We start from the raw sequence: 27663 nt of genomic DNA on the forward strand, positions 1-27663 counted from the left end.
TATTTTTTTAAAGATTTTATTTATTTATATAATTGAGCGAGACAGAGAGCACAGAGAGAGAGTGGGAGGGAGAAGCAGACTCCCACTGAGCAGAGAGCCTGATGCGGGGCTCGAACCCACGACCCCGAGATCATGACCTGAGCCAAAGGCAGACGCTTCACCAACTGAGTCACCCAGGAGCCCCTCTAACCAATTAAATTTAGATAAAATATAAATGCCATCTGGTATCCAGGATTGGATCCCAGAACAGAAAGAGGACAGTAGTGGAAACACTGGGGACATCCACATAAAATTTAGTTAACGGTGACATACGACATTCATTTCTTTCTTTCGACAAGCACACCCCAGTTACATAGGATATTAACCGTCGGGGAAACTGAGGCCAGGGTGTATAGGAACTCTCTGGACTGGCTTTGTAATTCTTCTGTAAACCTAAAATTACTCCAAAATTTAAAAAACATATATTAAGGAAAGTAAAATTAAGAATTCAGTTCCTCAGCTGCACTGGACACATTTCACGTGTCCACTAGCCACGTGCCTGACGCTACCGCCGTGGACAGCGTAGATATGGCACCATTTCTGTTACCCCAGAAAGTTCGACTGGACCACGCTGCTCGGCAGCATCCTTCATTTTCCCCAGTGACGCATCCTCGAAACTCCCAGAACCTTGTTTCTCACTCTGCCCATAAATCACTGCGTCCACACTGCATGTTAAACCAGCCCAAGGATCACATTTAATATTCGCAGCAGTTACTGAATAGAGCCTTTGCTATTCTGTTTGGGTTTAAACTTTACTACTCACGCAGACCTCACCCAGAAAACCTGGCGTGAAACGCCTCCAGTAAAGCCGTGGGATAAACCCGGCTCCCGACGCCGGTGGTCTTAAAGGAGGAGGTGGAGGAAAAGTCCCCAGCCCAGCACTAAGCCTCTAAGCGGCACCCGACATTCAAAGAGCAGAATCCCCTTGGTGGGGGGCACTGGGCGTGCTCCCAGATCTCACTCCCCAGCTGGTCACCGGGCTGGGCTTTGTTTCCAGCGTTTGACTGACCTGCACTAAGAAGAAAAAGCAACCACAGTCCACAGGTGGCTGTTCAAGCCCTCTCCGCAGGCTCACACCGCCACAACTCAAGAGTTAAAGAGCCCCACGGACCTCTTCACCCCTCTGCCTCCACGAAGGGGAGGCTGACTGGGCTGGCCTTGGCTGGGTTCGTTTGGGGTTTCTGCAGATATTCTTCCTGACCTGCTTTTCCATGTTCTTTTTCAGAAACGACCACACAGGATATCTGTGGTCGATGGATGTGACTGAGTTTTCCACGCTACTCTCACCCCCTACCCCGCCGCATCCCCCAGTGCAACGCCCATCACTGTTAACCAAGAGCAATCCTGACACAGCCAAGGACGGCCTGGCTGCTTTGAGAAGTCGGTGTCTCATGAAGACCAGACACCTCCACTGCTTGTCGCTCTAACCCTCACTTCCAACCACCCTGCTCAGGATGAAATCCCACCACCTTCCTGTAGCCTGGGGGACCCAGGAGTTTCTGTCCCTGCGGACTGCTCTCCCCTCATCACCTACCACTCTCCCCCTTGTCCCCCACCCTCCAGCCCCACTGGCCTGGCTTTGTGTTCTCCAACATGCCAATGTCCCTCCTGCCCCAGGGCCTTTGCACTTGCTGTTCCGGGCCCAGAATACTTCACCACTGCCCCACACACATACCCATCTTCTCCCTGGGGCCGTCCCTGACTCCCTAGTCCCACTCTGTCCCACTGTCCTACTTTAATGCCTTGGGCATTAAACACGCAAGGGCAATCTGACATATTTCACATTTACTTGTTTGCCCAAGCCCCCCGCTGGAATGTGGGTTCCTGGGAGCAGGGACCACACAAGTGTGGCTTGTCTGTGGCACGATCCCCGGCACTGAGAACAGCATCAGCACAGTCTCTGAAGGAAAGGTTTGCAATCCCCACCACTGCTGCATTTGCAGAAGCATGAACACAACAAGAGGGGCTGAGATCGGGGGGCTCGGAGTGGTCCCCAGGAGGGGAGTCGACAACCCCAGGAGCGTGGAGGATGGGGGATGGTTAAGCTCCAGCAACCTCACGTCCCCGGAGAGTCTTTCATCTCCTGAAAGCTGCCTGTAAAACTGAATGAGAGTATCCAGAAAAAAACCTAGCGTACCCCGTAGACATAGGGGCCCACGTGGCTCCTATTTCATTCTTTAGCAAAGAGGTTTTGTTCAAAAGCTAGAAAAGAAGATGTCAAAACATCACGGAGGCTCCTATAGCCTCACCGGTAGGTCTCTTCCCTTCCCTCCCTGAGAGTGGACACAGAGGGGACATGTGTCCCAGGGTGGAGAGAATCAGGAATCGTGATCCACGTAGGGCTGGACAGGACCTGGGCCCAGCCTCCCTCCAGGCCCTCGCGCTGTGTCAATGGGTCCATCGAGGCCCGGCGAGGAGACGCGGGGTGCCGGGGTGCCCGAGGCCCCAGTCTGACCAGCCATCATTTCTAATCTCAATCTAATACACCACGACTGGGAGAGGCACCCTGACGTTCAGTACCACGAGGGAAGAAAACAAAGGGGCCTCTCCTTGAACGAGGGGTACACGCTGACTGCGGGGTGCATCTGACTTCCACGGAATCCACGAAAGGTGGATCTCTGAGCCAGTGAACGAGGCTTCTGTAGATTGTGCTGCTGCTTCTCATTTCGATGGGCCGCCGTCTGTCACCCGTCCCTTGAAAGGAGCTGAACATTCTGAGTCACCCGGGGACAGAGCTCCTCAACCCCGGCACTCCCGACACGTGGGGCTGGATAACCCTTCGGGGGGGGGGGTGCAGTGCTGCCCTGGGCCATGCATCCCTGGCCAAATCACCCCCGGGGTGAGAACCACTGTACCAGGGGCAGGAAAACCTAACTAGCGGGTACAGATGCCGCGGACAAACACAAGGGAGGGAGGAAGCACCGAATGAAACACGGTCTTCATCACAGCGCTGACGCCCCGCCGCATCTCCCAAGGGCCCAAGAAGAGGCGGAACTTCCAGCTGTGCGTGGCTCCAAAGCCCTTTCTGGCAGAGAACCTGCCAGCCCTGGATCCCCGCACGCTCAGAACAGGGGTCCCAGCCCCCTGCGGCTGGGGGCAGGGGAGGGCACGTCGGCGACCACACGCTCCATCTACCGCCGTGGCCCTCTTGACAATTCTCATCAGTGGGTCTGACCCTCTTTGCCCATCTCCCCACCCTTCTCGGCCCCCCTCAGAGCCCCAGCACCCAGCTCAGTGCTCGGTGGACAGGCGTCCGGTTGTGCCGGTCAGGGGAAGGCAGGAAACTGTCTCACTGGGCCCGATCCAGCTCCTCCCAGTCCCCATTCTGGAGGACGGCCCCCACACAGCACAGGGAGGACAGGCTGCTGATGGGGACTGCGCCGGGAAGAGCAGGCTTTGGCGAGGTGACCCCACTGACGCAAAGGGCAAGTTCCTCACCCAGCTCCACCAGCCCCACCAGCCCGTCAATGTGGCACAGGCCACGACAGGCCGGGGCAGCTCACACCTGACACCTGCCCACGCCCAGGCGTCCCCCAGCCTGCGCTGCTGTCCTGTCCTGCCCTGCCCCGCACACCAACCACTCCGGCCCCGAAGCGACAGCTGGGTTGTTTTCTTTCTGGCGTCTGGCTGGCCCCGAGCCTGGCTGGGATAGAGGGCCACACCTCCCTTTATTCACGCGGGCATCTCTATTGTTAAAAAAAAACAAAAACGGGGGCGCCTGGGTGGCACAGCGGTTGAGCGTCTGCCTTCGGCTCAGGGCGTGATCCCGGCGGTGTGGGATCGAGCCCCACATCAGGCTCCTCCGCTATGAGCCTGCTTCTTCCTCTCCCACTCCCCCTGCTTGTGTTCCCTCTCTCGCTGGCTGTCTCTATCCTGTCGAATAAATAAATAAAATCTTTAAAAAAAAAAAAAAGACATTTAAAAAGCCTAGAACACCTGCTCGCCCCCTCTCCCGTGCCTCGGCTAATTCTCCAGAGCTCTATTTTCCTACCATGTTGCTTTCTGAATTCTGCTCCGGCAATTCTCATGTCCCGAGATGATATACTTTGATCATACAGCTTTACATGAGATGTATCATATAATATACTTTAAGTTCCCAATGTATCAGTGGTAGAGAACGTCTAAAGACTCTTTGCACTCGAGACCCTTCCTTGGATCGAAGGGTTAAAAGTCTCGCTCGCCCTTCCGACGCCTGTCTGCACACGTGCGCTCACGCATTCACGAACCCCTTATTCGGTCATTATGTCAGCTCTTCCCTTGGTCACCTGTGATGGGCGAGGTAAGGTCTGTAGACCTCCGATGACCTGGGGCCCCGTGAAGGTTGTGCAGGCCCTCACCGCCCTCCAGGTAAGCTGCTGCTTCTCCCCTCCCCTGCTCGCCTCTCCCCTCCCGCGTGCCTCCCATCTCAGTCCGGCTACACCAGGCTGCCACATTTTCGAAGGGGCCAACATTTAAATTCCAGGCCGACACTAGAACCACGACGTCTGGGCTTTGCCGTCTGGTTGATGAGTAAAGTCCAAAAACCAACAAATGGGGTTCATGCCCCCCGCGATTGCGGAGACATTGGTGAGTTCCCTCAACACAAGCCAGCCCATGTCTGTGGATGGAGGATTCCAGAGAAGACAAGGGGAGACAGAGTGTACGCCCTTGGGGAGGGCACAGTCTAGTGTGGGAGAGCCACAACCGACTGGGGGGCGGGGTTCTGAGGGCTGGGATCCGGACCGATGGGTAAAGGGCTCTAAATCATCCTGCCTCCTGGCGTCTCAGAACAAAACCCCCAACTACAATAGGAATGTCGACCTCAACCACTTCCGCTTGATTGCCTTGGCAGAATGGAGAACTCACACCCTGACAACAAATCCCAAGTGCCTTCTAGAACATTCTATTCGAAAGCTGCCCCATAAAAATCTGCCTCCTTTAACTTTTACTTTTTGATGCGCTCCAGAATATGCAGAGCAGTTCTGCCCCCACTTTGGGTACCCACACCAGCAGACAGGGCACAGCCCTGATGACTCACCTCACCCAGCCGTCCTCCCTCCCTAAGGACCCGAGAGGGAGTGAGGGGTGAGCCATCAGGTTGCTGCCAACATTGCCAGGGAGAGCCCACCCTCCTAACCCTCTAAACTGCTCCCTGCCTGGGTTTGGTCAGTAAGATCCCCAGCCAGGTTCCAGAACCCAGACCCCAGAGTCTTGGCCTTTCCAAGGAAGGTAGGTGTATGGTCCCCCCCAGTTGCCCCGAAGTAGTGAGTGCACAGTACCTGTTGGAGGCAGAGAGCTCCTGTGAGGGCCAGGGCTGGCTGGAATCCCAGAAGAACTGCTGGGACGTTCCCAGGTGGTCTCTGGTCAAAGAAAGAAACACAGTCACTTTGAGACGCTCATAGGGCACAACCTCAGAGGGTCACAGAACAGAGCTGGAGAACAGAGAGACCCAGCCGGCCACCTCCCTGCCCAACCCCCAGGAAGCAGGAGCTGGCTTTCTGCTCCCACATCATCCCCCTCCCACGCCTCCCATGACAACACAGTTTCTCTTTACTGGAGACCCTTCTCCACACAGCTGTGAGCCGGAGGTGGCCTTCTGGCTGGGATCCTTGGAAACATCCCCCACTGCCCCTCCAATCCCCCAAGGCTGACAACTCACACCCTCCACGTCTGCCTCGTGCCCGTGAACCCCAGCTGCCACCTGGGCATTTCTCCCACATGCCCACTGCCACCTGAAACCCCCAAGCCAGAGGAAGGAGCCCTGGTCTGGGGTCTATACAGAGACAAGGGGGGTGGGTGGGGTTCTCTGTCAAATAGGGGTGATTTCCCAAGTCCTACCCAGCTCTACAGGCCTACAATGGCTGCGTTAGACTGGCCTCGTCTCCCTCCCCAGATACCCACCTACACCGGCCAGCCAGGAGTACAGCTAAGACGGGAGCTGTGGGCTCGCCCCCCGAACACGGTGTTAGCCATGTCACCCCTGCGAGCAGAGACTTCTTACAAAGTTATCCGGTGATAAAAACAATCCTTCCTCACTCTATACAACTAGACAGTGTAGAAAAACACAGAGAAAGGAGCTGCACATGGGGCGCCTGGGGGGCTCAGTGAAGCGTCTGCCTTCGGCTCAGGTCATGATCTCAGGGTCCTGGGATCGAGTCCCACTTCGGGCTCCCTGCTCAGCAGGGAGTCTGCCTCTCCCTCTGCTCCTGCCCGTGCTCACTCACTCTCTCAAATACATAAAATCTTAAAAATGAATGAATGAATGAATGAGGAAGGAAAGAAAGAAAGAAAGAAAGAAAGAAAGAAAGAAAGAAAGAAAGAAAGAAAAGGAAAGGGAGGGAAAGGAAGGGAAAGGAAAAGAAAGAAGAAAAGAAAAGAAAAGAAAAGAAAAGAAAAGAAAAAAGAAAAGAAAGGAAAAAAGAAAAGAAAGGAAAAGAAAAAGAAGAAGCATCCATAGTCCCATGGCTCAGAAATCTTTACTATCAACACTTTGGTATCTTCAGCGATATATTTTGGAGGCACATATACATCTTTAAAATAAAAAAAAAAAAACCTACTGGATTTCCTTTCCATGTATCAACTCTTGTATCTTTCCAAACCCTGTAAGCGGCTGGAGCGCACAGCGGTTAACTGGTCTTAACAGCGGTGACCTGCGGAACCTGGGCCAAGCTATCTGTCTTCCTGGCTCTTTGGTTTCCTCCTCTGTAAAAGGAGATCGATAACGGCATCCACTCAAGGCAATCACTGTATTCGTGCCAAATGCCCATATAAAGTTATTTTTAGTTGGTCCATTACGTGGACATCCCATTATTTAATCAAAAACTCTATTACTAAAATCGCGATGGTCTCAGATACTCAAGACAAAACCAAGCACAGCTTTTCAGTGGCTTCTCTCAATCAGCATTCAAGAGAATTGGGTTCCTGCCTCAGCTCTGCCTGTCAGCTGCTGTGCAGCCCTGAGCGAGTCACACCACCTCTCTGGTCCTCTGATTCTTCATCCAAAACGAAAGGGTTGGGCTCAAACTGGTCTTTTTGGCCCTAACACTCCTGCCCTCCAACTTTCATCAGGGGTCTTAAAACCTTAAACCCATTATTTGGGTTTAAGGAGTTTATGGCTCCCGGGGTGGGGGAGGGGATTATAGTCCCTTCAGGTCTAGGATTGACCAGAAGAACAGGCTGAGTGGCTTCCTGTGGGAGGAGGGGCGGGGGGGGGGGGGGGGCTCACCCTCCCCCAGCCCTGAGCTACAGGTCACACACACACACACACACACACACACAAGGACAATTCTTGGCTGACTCCTCCCCCACCCAGCACACAGAATAACCATCCAAATCTCACAGCCCCTGTCCCTGTCTGTCCAGATTAACTTCCCACTCACTTCACTCCAGCACATTTGCTGGAACATGAGTCGTTCCCTCACCCCCACCCCATCCCTGCAGGGCAGAATCTTATTCCTTAGTCACGTCTCAACTAAAATGCCTCTTCCACCATGCAGCCTTCCCAGACTGCATTTCTCCCCTGCTGCCAAATGCCCAAACTTTCTAGAGTCAGTGCCCTAGTGTACCACCCATGTGTCTCCGGCGGCAGAGGCTCCCAGCTGAGTCCCTCTCGGGGCACTGCCTGTGGCCAAAGGGAGCTGCCTTGCCCAACGGTCAACTCTCGGAAAAGGTCCCCACAGAAATGTCCACTCTGTGCTGCTGCCTCCACCCCTTTGCTGGCTGATGTCACCGCCCTGATTTCAGAGAAGACCCGGCAGCCCCTTCGGACCCATGGGAGCCTGGGAAAGTCGGCTGGGAGCAGGACGGCAAACGCTCCTAGGTCAGCTGGGCTGCCGATACGCAGGGTCGATGAGGGCGCGCCAGCTCTCTTCGGTCAAGATGAAATCGAATTCTATGTGGACAGGAGCTGCACTCATGGGTCCAAAGAAAAGCACACCACAGTGACTCCCGGGGGCAGATGGGAGTAACACCGGAGGGCTGCGGGGAGAGGTGACTCGCACCACGGGGTGGGGGGACAGTGGTGTGGTTCAGCTGCCCCGTGGGTCCCCTTCATCTCCCCACTGCGAATCCTAACGACAGAGTAGAGGAGCCAGGGCGGCATCGTGTGCCCAGGGGGCACAGGAAGATGCAGGCTTGTCGTCAAGAAGGCCCCTTCCGCCGCACTGGCTGGCCGGGGTCACTCACAGGCCCCCCAGAAGCTGGAGCCCCTCCTTCCCACAAGAACCACAACTCTCAGGCCGAACTGATGAGGGCAAGAGAACAGCGTGAAGGATCCAGCCCAGCCCACCTCCTCATCCAGGCCACCTCTGGCTAACCCAAAACACAGAGCCATGGCCAGCCTGAGGCTGGAAGGCAGCCAGGCCAGGCCGGGCGGACGTCTGGAGCGAGCCACGGGGACGCTGGCTGAGTGACCTCACCAGCAGCAGGAAACATCACCCCAGATGACCACACCACCCACAGGGAGGAAGCCATTTCTAGGCCTTTTCCAATAAAAGATTCCCTAATCTGTTTCCAGCACGCCAGGCTCCTCGACAGAGCAAAGCTGAAACAGCAGCTCGGGGCCTGATGGACCGTGGGTTCTACCCCTGGGGTTTCAGGTGGTTCCAGAAACACCCAGGCTCCCAGGATGAGAGGCGTTGCCAGGCACGCCCCCAAAGGCTGAGGGGGGCGCGGCAAGGTCAGAGTGGAAGAAGTGAGACGTGTTCTTGGAGACACTGTGTATCCAGCTCACTCCATGAAAACATGTTTTTCCCCAATGGCAACCCTAACTCGTCCAGACCTCCGCCACTGAAACGAGAAGAGCCACACAGATCAACCGGCCCGTGGATCGAACCGGCCCAGGGAGGTTGCTCTCCTAGCCATCGACGCTCTGGGCCAGAGATTTGTAATTTCCCCATCAGTGGACAGCAATGACTGCCTTGGAGAATAAAACTCTTGGAGAAAGTATAGTGGAAAGACGGACGGAGATGAAAGCCTGGGCTTCAAAGCCCAGAGGGCCCCTCCTTTAAATAATAATGACCATAATAATAATGCTAATAATACAACAGGAAGTGAGGCAGCAGTTACTAACTTCACACGGTTACTTCTGGGCTTCACTGCCCCTGTTAAGACTACATCCTCCTTGCCTTAGAAATAGCCGCATCCATTCCAGTGGGAAAGCCACAAGGACCCCCTGGATCTCAGCCACAGGTCCTGGTGATTTGCCTTGGGCAATGTGTTAGCCCTGCCCCTCCCCGTCCCACCCACCCACCCACCACCCCCTCCTCCCTGCACTGCCCCCCACACACTCCCATTCTTGATTGGTCCCCATCCTTTGCTGTGTGGTGGCTCTCTGCTGCCCCCGGTGGCTACCAGGTGAAATTACCAGAGGTACTGGCTAGAAGAGAATTGGGCCCCTTTGGGTCCCGGCTGGGCTCTGAGATTCCTGCAGTCCCCTTCTCCTTTCCTTCTAAAAAAAAAAATTCTTCCTTCTTAATCTTTCTAATTGTGCTTCTTCATCTCTCTCCTCTCCACTACTTCCTCTCTCTTCCCTTCCCTTCTTTGGGGGTGGCCCCAACCATGGCTTCTCTTCCCATTTTCCTCACCAGGAGGGTCCGCTGGGCTGTGCTCCGTTTTCCCTAGCCCGATAGCAGCCCTGCTGCTCCCTTCTCCAGCCCCTGCCCCTCCTGCCCTGGAAGCTAGTCCCCCGCACCCACCCGCCTGCTCAGCGGGCAATCTGCTTCTCCCTCTCCCTCTGCCCCTCCCCATGGCTCGTGCTCTCTTTCTCAAATAAATAAATAAAATCTTAAAAGAAAATGGAAATGGTCTCTGGAGGAGACCTTGGCCACATCCTGCACCCCAACCAGGAAGGCGGGTCCCAGGAGAATCAGGGGACATCCCCATCCCCGCGCCTTGGTCCAGCGTAGGCCGGCAGACGCAGACTCTACAATGAGGCCGGCCTCCACCAAGGGTAGCTGCGGCACCCCACAGAGCCCAGGCTGGCGCCCGGAGGGTCGCGCTCATCTCTCCCTTGGGGAACTCGGCAACAGACGCTCTGATTCCCTCCCATGTCCCAGTGTCTCCTCTGCTCCTGGCTTTGCAGTCACAGCAATGAGGGGTCTCTGGCGACAGGACATTCCCAGCCCTGTCTTATAATTAAATGAAACCTGACCTCTGACCACAGGCTCTCTGCAGGAAACGAACCACTGCTCTCTGAACATGCATTCACGCCTGGTCTACCTCAAGCCCCCCCGCACTGGGCATCTCCTTCAGTGGTCCCAAAATCACTACGTAATGGGTGCTATCATTTCCATTTTCTTTTAAGATTTTATTTATTTATTTGAGAAAGAGAACACGAGCCATGGGGAGGGGGAGAGGGAAAAGCAGACTCCCCAATGAGCAGGGAGCCCAACGCGGGGCTTGATCCCGGGACCCTGGGATCATGACCTGAGCCGAAGGCAGACGCTTCACCAACTGAGCCCCCCAGGCATCCCCCATTTCCATTTTCTAAAGGAAGCAGCTGAGGCCTTGGTGAGAAGCAGCAGACCTGTGACTCAATCTGCCAGCAGGGACCCCCCCCCCGCCCCCATGGGCCAGTGACACCAACACCCCGAGCTCTGTGCTGGGGCTCCGGGAGCTGTGGCAAAACAGTGCTGGTTTAGTCTGCACACCACTCTCTGCGTGAGAATCATCCTCAAAATCAAAAGTACTGTTACATTAATTTCACATAAATATCAGAAACATTTGCGACATGGTCAATATTTGATATAACATAATAAATTCTATTACTGAATATAACAGCACTGTACTCGAAGGCCTACTCTGCGTCCGGCAGTATTCTGTGCCCTGCGGACACTGCAGGAAACAGAACGGATCAAACATCCTCCTCCCTCGGCTTTCGTTCTAGTACTCACGATGCTCTCCTGTCTAGTTTGGAAATACCAACACATAAAATTTTCCATGAGTGAAAATTTAAAAACGTCTGATGGCAGTGAAGGGAGTCACGCCAGAAGGAAGGTAAATAAGGAATTAAAACAGATCAGGTTAGCTGGAGGTACCTGCCAAAGAATAAAGTAGGGAAGGGGAATAAAAAATAGTATTCGAAAGGGATGTAATTTTAGAAAGGGTGGCCAAGGAAGGCCTCCCGGAGAAAGGCACATTTGAGTCAAGTTCAGAAAGTACTAAGTATCTCTTGCTGCCTCAGAAATCACCCCAAGCCCAGCAGCTTGAATCAACAAGCATTTATGTCACCCAGTTCCAGAGGGTCAGGAATCCAGGAGCGCTCAGTGGGGTGGTTCCGGCTCAGGCTCTCCTGTGAGGTCACAGTCAGGGTCTTAGCTGGGGCTGTGTCTCAATCTTAAGGCTTGAGTGGGGCTGGAGGAGCCACTTGCAAGATGTTTCACTCACATGGATGAGGGAAGGGGCCAAAGTTCCTTGCACAGGGCTGCTCACGCCATGGGACTGACTTCCCCCCCAAAATGTGTGTGCCTAGAGAGCAGGGAGAACCCACGATGCCTTTTAGCACCCAGCCTTAGGAGTGACTCTCTGTCACAACTATCAGATCACACAGCCCAGTGCTGATAGAACGTGGGAGGGATCTCTCACAGCGGGGTCCTGGACCAGCAGCATTAACATCACTAGAAATGCAAAGCCTCGGGTCGCAGCGTAGAGCTCCGGAATCAGCCACTCTGGGGGTGCGGCCCAGCGATGCGGGGGCAGCCACTGCAGGGCTTGAAGCAGAGACGTGGCAAGATCCAATGGTGGCCGCTGTGCCAGGCCCTGCATCTGAACAGGCTTCCTGGACTCAGCCACCATATGTCCCCTCAGCACATCTGGGGCCCTAGATGCATCACCTGTGAATGCTTCTCTCCCCGTCCACCCTGTCAGTCCTCCAGAGATGGGGACAAGCTTGGGCCCTTCCAGAACCCCCTCCAGAAGGAGCAGCAGGAGCTGGGGAGCGTGGCATGAGTGCGGCAGGGTCCATCCAGGTGAAGATGGCACCACCACCACCACCACCACCACCACCACCACCACCACCGAGAGCTGGGACACCACTGGGATCCAGGGATGTCTCTCTCAGGAAAGGTCAGGGAAGGGAGTGCTCAGGCGATGACCCTGGCCCCTGCCCTCAGCTCTAGAACCAGACCCCTCCGTGTTGGTTTCAGACCCCGTGGGCAGAGAGACAATTCCCGAACCATGGAGTGACACCCAGGATGGACAGCTTCTCACTTGGGAAGCTTTGCGCGGATCCACCTTCCATGAGGCTTCCATCACCACCCCCAGCCCTGTTGACACAGCTCAGATCCCCAGCAGCAGGGACAGAGCAGGCAGCCTCTCAGCAAACAGAGACACAGGCTTTTTGCAAACAGCCATCTGTGGGCTGTCAGCAGAAGAACTACATTCTGTGGGCTCACCTAGGTCTGATCTACCATCAGGAGGGCTACTGAGCCTCACCTCTACTTTCAGGCAGCATGGGAAGACTTCACTGTGGCCACTGGACCCCAGAGTCTGCATCCTGAGCACCAGCCAGAACTGCATGGCGGGAGTCAAGCCTGGGGGCGTGGGAGCAGAAGCAGGGAGGTGCTAGCTAACGGCCCCCAATTCCCAGGGTCTAAGAGTCTTAGGCAGCACACACAGTTCAGCGGCCCCCCTGAGCACTGAGAGTCCTCCTGCTCGAGGAAGGGGTGACACCAGGACTCTGCTCTTCTGGAAAGAGAAAGAAATGGATTGTACACCTGCCCCTGGTGCTTAAAACACCCCTCAGCTCAGAGCTGCCCTTATGTGCCTAGGAGCTCAGGCACTGGTGTCATAGACAGACATTGAGATCCCAAGTCCACCCCTTAGAACACATCCCCCAAAGGGAGAGGGAGGGAAGGGCCCCTCTCTGGCGCTGGGGGAAAGAGGGTCCTCGAATGCCTTCTTTAGCATTTCTGAGCTGTAGGGGTATCTGTCCCTCGGTTAACTGGGAAAACATCACTAGCGGTGGTCTACCAGCAGCTCCAAGGATCCTTTCAGCAAGCCTGGGATCCAGGTGGGGCACGGGCTGTTAAGGCCAGTTCAGAGGCTGGTGATACCAATGGGATAACAAGGTGGCCAGAGGCAGGACCAGCAGAAGCCAGAGGAATTCTAGTGGGGACACAGGCAGTAGGGTGCCTGGAACTCTCTGAGCCTGTCCTTCAAACCCTTTACGATCCCTGGGGCACCGAGCTCCTTACAGAGTACAGATCTGGGCCAACACACCATGAGTCCCTGAACTTGCGTTGATGGGTAACAAGCATTGATCGCAACATAGGAACAAGTGTCTTGTAGGAGCCAACAGGCAGTGGTAGCCACCTGCCACCTTGCGGATATTATGACCCCCCCATCTTATGGTGGAGAAAATGTGGGGGGGGGGTCCCAAGAAAGAGACTTTATACAAAACCAAAGCCTAGACCCTTGGGACCCGGGACCCAAGCACAGGCACCCGGCAAAGCTCCAATCTTGTTTCCCAGACTTGGTTACTCATCGGGATCATTGGGACCACTTGGTAAAAATACAGATTCCCAGAGCTGCTTCCCGAAAACTCTGGGGCTCTGTTAATTCAATGGATCCATCTCTCGGGTACCGCGTATAGTAAGCAGTTGCTGTTTGATGAATGAATGCTGACTCAGGTCAAAGTGAGACCGTGAGAACGGAGTTCGGTTATATGACCAATGGCTGCTTTTTTAAAAATGAGTGTGTGTGTGTGTGTGTGTGTGTGTGTGTGTAGATAAAAAGAAAAACAAACAGACGGAAACCCAAAGACTAGGGAGAACAGACACAGCACCAAGCCCCTTCACGTAGCATGAATTACAAATTACGCAAGCAGTCCAATCTAAAAGGCAACATACACGGGCAGTTTAAAAAAATACAATGGCAAATACCCAAGAGGAAAAGATGTTCGCCCTCCCCCAAAGTTGGAGGAACCCAACCTAAGATGACAAGACGCTGTTTTCTTACTCACTGGACATATAGCATCAGACTGATAACCCCTCGTTAGCAAGGATCCGGAAAAACAGGTTGGGGAATGTCTTGGAAAAGCAGCTCGGAGATAGGGATCAAAATCGCAAACACACAGACCCTTCGACCTAACAACTGTTTCGGGTGTGCAACGATGTAAGTATAAAGAGGTGCTTGGGGACACCTTTTGCGAGAGGGGGGAACTCTCCAGAGAAACGCTGTAAATGCCCGGGGGCACCACGCTGTGTTGGCAGGATGGCATTGCACGTGGGACCTGGGAGTGCTGACGTGGACGGCCTGTCCAACGCACACTGCTAAGTGACCCGTGCACAGAAGGTTCTCGGATGCATTTTAGAAAGCAAATTAGGGGCGCCTGGGTGGCACAGCGGTTAAGCATCTGCCTTCGGCTCAGGGCGTGATCCCGGGGTTATGGGATCGAGCCCCACATCAGGCTCCTCCGCTATGAGCCTGCTTCTTCCTCTCCCACTCCCCCTGCTTGTGTTCCCTCTCTCGCTGGCTGTTTCTCTCTCTGTCAAATAAATAAATAAAATCTTTAAAAAAAAAAAGAAAGCAAATTAAATCAGAAGTATGTGCACAGAACATCGCTCGAAGAATACACAAGAAGTATTCGATGCTGGCTAATTCTTAAAAATCAAAGCAAAGTGGGGAGCCCGGGGGGCTCAGTCGGTGACGCGTCTGACTCCTGGTTTTGGCTCAAGTCATGATCTCATGGGTCACGGGATCAAGCCCCGCATCGAGCTCTGCTCTCAGCAGGAGTCTGTTCGAGATTCTCTCTCTCCCTCTGCCCCTCTCCCAGCTCGAGCTCACTCACTCTCTCTAGAATTAAAAAAAAACAAAAAAAAACAAAAAAAAACAAAGTACAACAACTGTATTTTCACAGCACAGCCCATTTGAATGCTTTACCAAGTACATGATAATTTCCCACGAAAGACAGACAACACCGGGTCGCGTTGGTGCAGGAATAAATTCAAAGACAGGAGAAAAGAAAAACAAGAAATAACCCAAGCAGACTAGGTTAGCATATGGTCAAGCGGGGCTTTTCAGGGCAACAGAGAAGGCTGAATCCATCAACAAATGCTGGGAGAACATGAGGCCAACAATCTGAAAAAAATATTAAGGTCGATCCATTTCTCACACATTTTCTGAAATGAAGTTTTTTCTGGCTTGAAAATTTTAAGGGGGGATAAAACAGTCCACGAGAGTACCAGAAGCATATGTTCCCCTCTTCTCGCTGGCAAAGGCCTTTTTAAGTGTGACCTCAAAAGGGAAGAATCCAAAAAGCTAAAGGCTGACCGGACCCTCTATAAAAAAATCCCCATCAGAATCCTAAAACATCACTTTAAAAAACAGAACTACTTGTTACACCTAATCGAGACCTTTCTCTAAGAAGGCTCCAAACGCCAGAGGTCTTTCTTGCAGACCCACACCTGGGGCGTGCCTACTTGGCCCCTACTGTTTGCACCAGCGAGGAGGCACAGAGCAGGACTTGGGAGGATGTCTTCAGCCGTTAGCAGCCAGTTTCTGCTAAACGGCTACTAAAGAAAAAAAGAGAAAAAGAGGTATGAACTAAACCCAGAGAAACAAGTGGGCCTAAGGCATCCCAAGGTCCCAGAAACTGGACCAACAGCTGATTTCCAGTCCTTTAGCAGAGGCTTCTAAGAGATGTCCTATACCCTTCTAATAAATGCCCCCTTTTTCCCCCACAAGCTTCTGTTCCTATAAGAAGTACTCCCTGCCCACAGATAACCACCAAACTGCATTGCCCTGTAAACAGCCAACGCCAGCCCTACGGCCCTTAGATCCTGGAATGTTCTTCTGGAATATTCCAGAATATTCTTCTGAAACATTCTAGAATATTCTTCTGTGACCAGGCTGCATGGCAGCTTCTTAACATAACCCAAGGAGGACTCCCATAATCGCTCCATGGAAAAATCACACCGCTCAACTGTCCAGAAGCTTCTCTTCCCGCTACGTGCTACCTTCCATTCGCACACCACCTTTGGGATCTGTTTTCTGAGAAACTTGGCATTTGTGAACTTCAGCCATGCTGCATCGCTACTCCCAATTTAGAAGTCTTTCCAGTAAAAGGTGTGACTGTACGTTTATAAATAATGCTTGAAATCGTGGAGAGTGTTGTTTTTCACAAGACAGAGGAAGCCGTCAGAAAGCCACAGTTATTTTGGGGAATAGAAATAAGCCACCCTCTCTCTGAGGTGCGGCCACCAAGGCACCTTCCAAGCCGTGCAAGATTCCCAGGGAAGACCATCCAGCCCCCGAATCATAAAGGGCCCCCTCTGTGGGGAGGTCCTTATCAGGAACCAACACTGCAAAACACGGACGGAAATTCTAGGCAAAATAAGCTCTTCTCCAACATCAAGAAGGGCATTCAGGACAGAGAGGAGCACATGAAATGGGGGAAGAAATAGGTAGCATTCTAGGGTTGATGAAAAATAAGAGTCTTTGAGAACCAGCACGAGCAGGGTGGGAAAAAACCTCTCTGCCAAGAGGCCTGCCAGTCTTACCCACTATGGAAAATTCTAGAATGCTACCAACAAGGGCCAGCCTTTGAGGTGGGCTGGAAGTATGGTAATGCTTCTCCATCACCTGGAGGGCTGGCGAAAGCTCAGACCACAGGACCCCACTCCCAGAGTTTTTGAATCAGAAGGTCCGGGGTGGGGCCCGAGAAACTGCATTTCTAGGAAGTTCCCAGATGGTGTGGATGCTGCTGGTCCAGGAACTCCACTGTGAGATGCACAAGCCTCGGGGTTGCCAAGGAAGGGCAGCAGTCTCTCTGCAACAGCGCCTCCTCCCATCCCCAGGTGTTGGAGGGAAGGCCATTAAAAAAAAAAAAAAAAAAAGAAAAAGAAAAAGAAATTTCTTTTTAGAGATGCAACCATCAAAACAACCTCAGATTCCTCCTGACTTGAAAGCACCCACTGGGCACCAAACAGGTGTCGCTGTTAAAAACTGCAGCCTATAGTCGATGTAGCCCAAGAGATCCAGAAAAAGAAAAGTGACCCCCAGCATCAGCCGATGCTCCGAGAGCAAAGAAGAAATCCCCCAGGACCACCAGGACCACCCGTATTCAGGCCTCCTCTCTGCCTCTAAAGTCCGCCAGCCAGGAAGATTTGGCATTTGCATATCTGGTCACGGGAGTGGGAGTTCACGGGCATGCACTCTTTGTAGGGCGGGGACCTGGTGTCCAAAGCGCTGTGTGCTCCCTGCTCCGTTCTGTTCCGCTTCCCAAGGCTCTACCCCTGCTGTCCGCTGAGCACCCCTTCCTGTAACCAGCCGCCCCCCTCCATCAACACATATCACGTTTCTATACCAGCAGCACAAAGCAACTGAAGTCTTCATCTCGGGACCGGGAGGATGGGGGGGCGGGGCAAAGAGAAGGAGGGAGGAGTTCCTTCTTAACTCCCAGCCTGGCACCCTCCTCCCTTCCTGGCAGACAGCACACGGCCCAGCACCCTGGGTGCTCCTCACCCCCATGTAAATGAGACCAGGGCTCTGATTTGTGCACCTTGGCCCTGAAAGGGACCCCAAAGCTTAGCAGTGCTCCAAGATCCCACGAGAGGACTCCCGCAGGAGAAGAGAGAGGACAAGGGGAAACGGGCGTCTGAGAAAGCAGAAGGGGAGGAACCCAGGAGGACAGGCTGAGATCTGGGGAATGAGCAGCTCCCGTCCTCTCCTGCATCTCAGAGGAATTATTTTTATCCTACTTACAAAAGTAATCTAGGTCCCAGGAGAAAAGGTTGGAGAACACGGAAAAGTCAAAAGAGGCAACAGAGTCCTCCCTGATCCATCACTGGGAAAGAACCACCGTGGACCGACACCTCTCCCCGCACCTGGAAGCAAAGCTGTGCCATGGGAGCGAGGGGGCACCCCAACCAGCAGGCATCAGGGACCGAAGAGGGGTGGTGGCAGGGAGCGGGACCACCTGCCTGGCCAGCGGGGTCTGTCCCTCGGTGGGGGGACATACAGAGCTTGAAAGGGCTTTCAAAACCAGCCTAACCCGCTCTTGCAGGGATGGGGAATCCAGACTTGAGGATGCTGGGGATACGCCAAGGACTGACCGGACCAGAAAGGGACAGAGCTGTGGATGTGACCGCCAGCCCAGTCCTCTCTGGTATACTCAAGCACAGAGGCGAGAAGAATCTATAGTATCTGTAAATCAACTGCTTTACGGGTCTCTTTCCTGCAGCTTACATAAAAGCTCTTCTGTACCTCCTTCTCTCGGAGCCGCCAGAATTCTGGGACCCAGGGAGCTATTTTAAGCCGGAGCCCACGCCCTGCGTTCACCAAGGGGCTGGCAATGCAACAGGAAAAGCAGGCTACCTTTCCGCTGCTGGGGCTACTTTACCTTCAGGCCAGGCAGGTGTCAGGAACAGAGGGAACAGATGGCACCTCTCCATGGCCTCATGGAGGACACGACACCACCTGGTGGCCTGTTATGCTGGGACCTGGGAAGTGTGTTGGTTTTCTGGGGCTGCCCCAACCAAAAACACCTCCAGCTAGGGGGCTTAAACAACAGAATTGTGTTGTGTCCCAGTTCTGGCGGGGGCCAGGAGTCCGAGATCCCGGGGTTGGCAGGGTGGGTTCCTTCTGAGGGCCGTGAGGGAGAGTCTATTCCACAGTTCATCACCTCAGTCATGCCTGGGGCTCACAGATGGTACCCTCCTTGGGTCTTCACATCGTCTTCCCTTGTGCGTTTGTCTCTGTGTCCAAAAAACCCACTTCTGCTCCGACCTCCCCAACCCAAGCGCCCCTAGTCACCAGAAACCCCTACACTAGGTCCCCGCAATGGCCACTAAAAGGTAAATGCCTGGGGGGGGGGGGCAGGACCCCCTCTAGCATATTGTTCCAGAGCCCATCCCTATTCCAGACCACAAGATCATTTCCACTCTCCCCCATTATCGGAGCTAGTTCTTTTCGGGCTGAGGGTCTCCTTGGCCATGCAGACAGGCACTAACTAGAGCTGGCAAGATGGCAGGAGCTTCATTCAACAGCAGTGATCAGGGGGGGCTGCCACGTGGGAGGACAAGATCCTTCCAGTGCGGGGTCTCCGTGCCCCCGTGCACAGCCCAGCACGCTGCTCCCAAGGAGCGGCATGCGTTAAACACATGTGTTTTGCATGACTAACTTCTCACCCTGTTCTCCCACGCCTCTTGCATGAGCATTGCCTACTCTGGAATCCGACTCGGACTGAAATAACAAAAAAGCTGTTACCCCACTCCAAGATCTCCCTCCGATAATACAGATCTGATCATCAGGAAACCACGCCAGCTTTACATACGGAGGCGCGTTCCCAAACAGTGGGTGATGAGCATTTGGTGTCGCGACTCCTCGTTTCATGGACTCTCAGAGCTGGAAGGGACCTTCCGAGAGGTCTATTCGAGCAGGAAAGAAAATTGACTCCAACCCACAAGGAAAGTCCCCTTTAACAATCTCCTCTCCACTTCAGGAAGCATTCGGTCTTTGCAAACATGTAGCCATTTGCATTGTATTCGCCCACACCACCCCTGCAAGAAGCCGTCCAAGTGGATAATTGGGAGCTGAGCACAGACAAGGCATTTAACAAACACTTGTTGCTTGATAATCAATTCACTCCGTCCTTGCCCACTCACTGATCAGAATGCATCCTGCAGATACTTCCCATTTTTGCAGAGTTCCACCGACGAGCTCCATGGGCCCTCACCCTTTAAACAGCTACCTGGTTGCCCTGTCCAGACCCCACCTTCCTGCTGCAGCCACGGGCTCCCACGGCCCCCGACACACACACACCGGCCTCACAGCAGTCCCAGAAAGACAATGCTTCCTGCACCGATAGTCAGGTGCACAGAAGACCTCCAGGAATAAGGCCGAGTGTGAGACGAGCTGGTAGGTCCTCGCTGAAAAAGGCACTCAGCTGGGCATTTCTTCTTGGGTTCCTGATTCTCTTCCCTCGTCCCCTCTCTTTTTTTTTTCTTTTTCTTTTTTTTTAAGACTTTATTTATTTGACAGAGAGAGAGACAGCCAGCAAGAAAGGGAACACAAGCAGGGGGAGTGGGAGAGGAAGAAGCAGGCTCCCAGCGGAGAAGCCTGACGTGGGGCTCGAAACCATAACGCCAGGATCACGCCCTGAGCCTAAGGCAGACGCTTAACGACTGAGCCACCCAGGCGCCCCCCTCGTCCCCTTTCTTAATCTCTGATTCCCCGGAGCATTTATAACCTATCTTCCCAATTCGGTGCCTCACGCCATCTCTCTTCTGCGGTGCTTGGTGCAAAACCACGAGGCTGTCTGAACACAGGTCAAAACTCCCAGCACCCACAGAAACCGGACGTGGAAAATGCACACGTGAACCAAACGGAGTGTAAGAAAAGTCGGGGGCAGTGGCAACCTTCTCAGCCCCACCCGGCTGTGTTCAGGCAGGGAGGTGGGTCTGACGCGGCCACTGCTCCTGATTCTTCGAGAGAAGACAAGTCACCAGACGGTCACGGAAGGGTTTCGGATTTGTCAATATTGGCAACTCGTTGAACATTTTAAGGCACTGCGTGCACAGAATAAAGTGCTTCTGTGGAAGGCCTCTGGCCTCGAGACCATCCAGCAGGTGACCTCCCCTATGCCTGCATTGCTTTAGGACAGCTCAGCAAGATCTGGAAGGTTCTGACCCTGCCCTGGCCATCACATTCCTACCAGCACACACGAAGGCATGATCACGCCATTGCCCTCGAAATTCAGTCATCGTGGGTCAGCGCTGTATTTTAAAGAGTCCAAGCCAAGCAAACATCACGCCTATGGGGACACAACTCACACTCATCTTGTCCTCTTTTTTTTGGCCTTTAATGAAAGAATACTGGTCAAGGGAATGACGGGTAGAGATCCCAACCACCAATATGGTTGGGTTGACCTGGTTTGGATGGATTAGCCACCGAACCCTGCTAGGTCACAGGGCGTGGGGAGGGGACAGGAACTCTACACTGGCACTCACTTCCTAGCCAAAGCGGAAGCAAATTTGGAAGCCCCAGCCTACCAACCTCCAGAGTAGAACAATACGAAAAGTAGACACCTTATGACTTCTCACCCTATCGAAGGCCCGAACTATTTCACTAGACTCTTCAAGTTCCCCGAAGACAAGGATGGCGTTTGCTTGGTCTGGACATCCGAGTGCTCGACAGAATGGGAAAACAAAAAGAATACAAGCCCCAAATTCTCTGACTCAATGGTACCTAGGAGCAAAGTTGAAACGAGAGTCCACAGGGCTTTTTTAAATGGCAAAAATGTTGGGGCGCCTGGGTGGCTCAGTCAGGTTAAGCGTCTGCCTGTGGCTCAGGTCAAGATCCCAGGGTCCTGGGATCGAGCCCCGCACTGGGCTCTCCCTGCTCAGTGGGGAGTCTGCTTCTTCCTCTCCCTCCGCCCCTTTCCCCAGCTCTTTGCTCTCTTTCTGTCAAATAAATAAATAAAATCTTAAATAAAGAGGCAAAAATGCTGAGATTTCAAAAAAACTGAGCTTTTGACTTGAGCTTTGAAATTAAAAGAACTGCCATGACATTGTTTCGGGATCGGAAGAAAGGCGAGAAAATATCCACGAGTCAGTTACCTTGACAACAGTGAAAAGTATGAACGTCAGCCAGGTTGAAGGGTCTTCCTCCGTAGTTTTATGCTCAATCTCTATCTTGCCAGCGTAAAAATGACGGATCTGTCTTTAAGGAGTTCCTCCACGAGAATCAACCTTAACTAGAGTATCTTACGGTAATACAGCCTCTAACCTTGAGACTATAACATGGGTTGACCTGTTTGAAGAAAACTGTATTCTTTCACTTTATCTCGGGAAAAGAAAATTGGATTTAAATTTGCTCCTCAACTTCATAATAATCTGATCCACTGACGATGCCTTCATCAATCTTATTGTCTCCTTGCAAGTCAAAAATAGGTGGTAGCCATTAGAAAACACGTAAAAATAGAAAACAGACTTTCTTACTCTTTCCGAATAATAGATTCGGATCCAGTAGGTTAATGGTATTTTTTAACGAACTCCCTAGGGGCTTCTAGCCCCCACCAAAGTTTGGGAATCAGGCAGAAGGAAGCCCTAACCAAGACATCACATGACTGTCTTTGCTGTGATGTAATTTACAGACCATAAATTGTTCTCTCTAAAAGCACATAATAGGAACGGTTTTGAGTACAGTCACAGACTTGCGCAAATATTACCAACTATCTAATTTTAGAATACTTTCATCAGCTCAGAATGAAACCCTGTACCCATCAGGACTCACTCCCATTCTCCCCTCTCCCCGTTCCTGGAAACCACGAATCTACTTTCTGGGTCTATGGTTTTTGGCCTATTCTGGGTGTCTCGTGTAAATGGAATCATACAGTTCATGGCCTTTTGTGTCTGGTTTCTTGTACTTAGCGTGATGTTTTCAGGGTTCCTCCATGTTGTGGCAGGTGTTTACCAGTACTTGATGCCTCAATAATCTCCCACTAGGGACACAGCAGATTTCGTTTATCTACTCATCATGTGATAGATATCTGGGGTGTTTCTGGCCACTACGAAGACTGGCGCTATGAACGCTCACGTATAGGTTTTCGTGCGCACGTTTTAAATTCTCTTGGGTACGTATCTAGGAGTGGAATTGCTGGGTCATAACCCACACCTTCCCTTTTTGTTTCACTTCCGTATCTGAACGATTTGCTGCCCATCGGCGACCCCACCAAACAGCCAATGAGGACCGTTCTTACACTGCTGACCGATAAGCAGGTTTTCAGAGTCACTCCACTTCCTAGAATACAACAAACAATACATTCCTTTTGTCTCCTTTGTCTTTTGATTTTTAGGGGTCTTCTACGTACTAGAAGTGTGCGTGACTCCCTCACCCACTTGGCATTTGCCAAAATTCCAAGAGAGGACGGGTCTTGAGAACAGCTGAGATAGGAGGAATGTGTTGTGCACGAAAGTGGTACCTTGATGTTACAAATTAAAATGGGGGGCGCCTGGGTGGCTCAGTCGTTAGGCGTCTGCCTTCGGCTCAGGGCGTGATCCCGGCGTTCTGGGATCGAGCCCCACATCAGGCTCCTCCGCTGGGAGCCTGCTTCTTCCTCTCCCACTCCCCCTGCTTGTGTTCCCTCTCTTGCTGGCTGTTTCTCTGTCAAATAAATAAAATCTTTAAAAAAAAAAAATTAAAATGGATTCTCTGCAAGAAAAAAACAAAACCCACACAGAAGCAGATTAATACTAAATTTTAAGGTCTAACAGCTTTGCACTAGAGTCCGTTAAATAAAAATAATAAAGCCAAAATAAGCAGCACGTATGAACACACACATACACACACACATACACACACACACACACACACCGAGCTACTCAATCTACTGAATGTGCCAAACAAAAGCATCTTTCTCGTCTCACATTTGTTCAACGCAGATGGACAGAAGAAAACAGATAGATGCTTCTGAATATAGAAGTTTCTCAGGGCAACCTTTATTCACAGGGAATTATTAGGGCTGTTCTATCCGGGGAGCTAGAAAAGTATCCAATTATTTGTAACAAAGAAAAGCTCAAAGAATGCTTTGGAAAGTGTTCTTCTGGAAGACTTACCCAGAAACTCCCATTAGCTCCTGGTGTAATAAAGTTAAATGGGAATCTACTCATTTAAAGAAAAATTAAAACAAGAAATCAAGGAAAGTACTGGCTATTTGGCACATGACTCCAAAAGCTCAAATCCTAGTATACTTCTCCAAGCTTCACTCAGAAACATAATACAACATTTACACATATGGGTGCTTTATCAAAAAGAGCTTAAAAAACAACTCCCAGGGGCGCCTGGGTGGCACAGCGGTTAAGCATCTGCCTTCGGCTCGGGGCGTGATCCTGGCGTTCTGGGATCGAGCCCCACATCAGGCTCCTCCGCTATGAGCCTGCTTCTTCCTCTCCCACTCCCCCTGCTTGAGTTCCCTCTCTCGTTGGCTGTCTCTATCTCTGTCGAATAAATTAAAAAAAAAAACAAAAAAACAAAACAAAACACAACTCCCAGCTCCCCTGGGTTTCAGCTGATGCTCTAAGAAGATACTTGGGCTTCCCTTAAAAAATAAAAATCATTTTAGATTTTTTTTCCTGCTAATTCATGAGTTCAGTTATCCTTTTTGCAAATTAAGTCATCACCCCCTATGCCCCTTCTCCTGAATACTGAGGCAATGGGGGAGGGAGGAAGGATGGAAAGATGGGATCCAGGCATAGCCTGGCCTATGAATGGCCAGGTAACTTGGCTCAAGTCCCTGTACCACATGGGGGTCTCCACTCACTCATGTGTACCATCGATGGGCTCTATTTGCTAGACCAGGGATCACCCAACTTTTTCTTTCAAGGGCCAGACAGTAAATATTTCTGGCTTTGTGACCACACTGTGTCTCGTCTCTACTCCGCCATCATAGTGTGAAAGCAGCCTCAGACAACAGGCAAACAAAAGAGCATGGCCGTGTTCAATAAAACTTTACTGACAAAAATAGGCTGCAAGCTGAATTTGACCCAAGGGCCCTAGTTTGCCGACCCCTATGTGAGATGACCTGGAAGGTCCTCCCTAGGGTGACTATGGAGCAGAAGTTATTGGCCAATGAAACTCCATGAACACTCGAGTCATCAAAATCTGACACAAGAGTTAGACATACACCACAGCTGCTAGTGCTTTAGGAATCCCCGCCCTGGGACACAGACCTCGGGCTCCTTCTCATGTTTCCATCAATTACCTCCTTCTATTTTGGTTGATACCTCTCCCCATGCTGCACTGACCATCCACCCAGGGCTTGGATGAAGCATCACTCTGTGGGGCTGGAGTCAGGCTTTCTGGGGGCCAGATGATACAACCCAAAAGTGTGGGGGAAATAGCTCTCCAAGGGGAAGATGCTTGGCCCACGGGAAATAGGAGATGAGAGGGAGGTGAGCAGATCAGACACCTCTGCTCTCCCATGGACTTCAAAGGCACGGCTCTTCTCTGTAACCCTCCCAAAGAAGTGAACACACCTGTTGGGTACGACCTGAACAGACCTGTTGGATCTCTCTGCGGTTCACTGTCAACGCTAGCCAGCATCACGTGACATCTTCCCTCTCTCACCCACTCTCACTGCCCTGGGCTTATACAGCCTAAATAAAGTGTTTACACTTAATCCTTGCCTCAGGCTCTGCTTTCTAGAGAAACAGAGCTAAGACATCCCCCTGGAGTGATCTTCTTCCTTTATTTTGACTCCTACATTACACAAAACTAATCTTGGCCTTCATTACTGGCTTGAAATACCCCCTCAACGTCCAAACGGTAAAATAGATCCTAAACGGTATCTAAAAAGTCAGCATCTCTCCGAAAAGAGGACCTGAACACCTATGACCACATCGCTGCTAAGTGATCACATGAGCATATCAGGCCTTCCAGTTATTAAAGGAACAAAACAACATTACGCTCCATCTCTTGAAATGCAATTACCGATTGCGCAAATAAGAGGTCCCCCTTAACACTAACTCAGGTCCCTGAAAAGGATAGGCTATTAGCAATAACTCAATATCCAGAAACTAAACACAACCCCATTTTTTGGCAATACTCAAGTTTTGGTGGGAATATAGCACAAGCCTGTCTTGATACTAGAACCCCTGAGGGTCCTGGGGCCAGAGCTCAGGGCCCCCTTGCATGACAAAACACCCTGGAGAGATAAGGGGAGTTGGGGACTTCTCAGAGTCTCTTAAAGCACACTTTGATGGCCTCGCTGAGTTTTTATGAAAACAACAGCATTACCGCATTAACGTACCCACTGGAACTTCCTGTTAGCCATCTGGCCCAACGGTATTTATTAAATAATCTGTGATTCCCCCCAGTGATTTAAAATATAACCTCTACCATAAGTCTGATCTATATTTCAGTCTGTTTCCAAATGTCCCTTCTTAATCTTTTCTCCTCTGCCTTTCGTGATATTACCTTATTTCTCCTGGCTTCTTCTTATCACTGACAATTATTTCAGTCTCCTTCGCCCCTCCCTTGAATGTTTTTCTGCAGGGCTCTCTCCTAGATGCTCGCCCTGAGTGATCTCCTGCATTTCACGGCCTTGTTTCTTGGCTGATGAAATGAAAATTCTGGACTGCCAAGTGTGGTTGTATAGGTTGGTCACTGCACAATGGTGCCAGGCCAAGGGGGCAAGTTAGGGGTCAAATCCATTCTGCTGTGTGCCAAGCCAGGCACCACCACATGGCTCCCCAGATTCTCATCTCTAGCCCAGGTATCCCCTGAGTCACAGACCCATGTGGCTGGCCACCTTTCCCTGAATATTCCCCAAGGAACCACGCATGCAACAGGGATCCATCTTACCTCCTCCAAACTCTTCCTCCCTCGGGTCCCTGGCCCTCAGCGCATGGCTCCATCACACAAAGCAGGAAGCTCAGAAGAACCCGAGCGTTCTCTTTCCCTGCCACATCCTGTCTGCCGGACCCCACCTCCCCCTCCCGAGCCACAGCTGCAGATACAGTGCTGACCTCATTACTTCTCTTCTCATTTCATCTGCCCGATCCATGCTGACCGCCCCTAAATCCTTCACTCTGCTGCAAAAGCAATCTTGCCACAGTATTCTGATCCTGTCGGGCCGCTGCTTTGATTCCTTCCAGAGCTTTCCGTTGCCCAGCGGGCAAAGTCCCAGCTCCTTAGAGTGCCTCCTGGGGTCAAGGGTGGGTCAGACCTCTGACTCCCTCTCACCGTTTGGCTCTCTGCTCACGCCGAACACATCGGCGTTCCCTGGCTGTCTGGCCTTCACTGCATGGCAACCTCTATGTGGAGTCCCTGAGTCAGGGGCCCCTCTTCCGAGACGTATCTGGTACCCAGTAAAGCTGCGGACCCTCTTCTTCGAGCCCCCAGATGTCCACACTAACACCCACAACGCTCGTCAGCATCTGGGTTTCTCTGACTCCTCGAGGACTGCGGTGTTAGAGACGGAGACGGCCTTCTGTTTGACTTTGCTTCCTTACAGACCCCCACAGCGGCCGGCACCAAGACAATCCCCATCCCTAAAATCCTAAGTGGATCTGAAAATAAGCAGACTAGCCAGAGCAAAGGCTCCAACTGTAAACGGGGCTTTAAACCAGCTACATTTGTATGTGGTGCAGAAACGGGAACAGAACATCTATGGCACCCAAGCGCGCTCTGCGAAGGGACTGGGGATTAAGGGACACGAGAATTATCTGGAAGAGAGGGAGACGGGTAGAAGACGAGAGGAATGGTGCGCGGCGGCCGGAGCAGGGTGCACGGCCTTGGCCTGAGTCGCGCAGGGCAGGGGAGGCCCCAGAGCTGGAGCAGAAATGTGGATGTGGCTGGCCCGGCCGGGAAGAGACACAGACTCAAATGCCCCCAGGAGTCAGGAGGTCACAGAGACACAGCGCGAGGACAGCGAGCAGCTGCTCTGATAGGTACTTCCTGCAGAAAGGGGGTCAGATCCAAAAATGTCAGCAGCAGCCCGGCAGCCAGACAAAGCTGGTCTAAGAAAGCCAGCGGTCCAGAGGAGAATCAGAAAGACAGCTTGGCTTCCTGTTCCCTTAGGCTAAGGAACAAAATCCTTAATAGGCTTTTCAAGGGTCTGCACGATCCCTCCCAGCATTGACTATGGCTTTGCCTTCAGAAAGGCATTTCCCACCCCCAACCCCCCTTCTTCAGCCCTCCCATCTT

The 27663-nt window shown here is 52.1% G+C and overlaps 1 protein-coding gene across 7 annotated transcripts in view; it reads right to left on the reverse strand.

Annotated features, from left to right (window-relative positions):
- Nucleotides 1-27663, reverse strand: part of GAS7 (growth arrest specific 7) — a 198391-nt gene that overhangs the window by 49890 nt on the left and 120838 nt on the right. For all 7 annotated transcript variants that reach the window (XM_040630032.1, XM_040630037.1, XM_040630034.1 and 4 more), the window contains exon 3: nt 5298-5378. In XM_040630032.1, the coding sequence (XP_040485966.1) occupies nt 5298-5378 (81 nt within the window). The remainder of the gene's footprint in view (nt 1-5297; nt 5379-27663) is intronic.

The sequence above is a fragment of the Ursus maritimus genome, unplaced genomic scaffold (assembly GCF_017311325.1).
Source record: "Ursus maritimus isolate PB19 unplaced genomic scaffold, ASM1731132v1 scaffold_14, whole genome shotgun sequence".
Taxonomy (NCBI): Eukaryota; Metazoa; Chordata; class Mammalia; order Carnivora; family Ursidae; genus Ursus; species Ursus maritimus.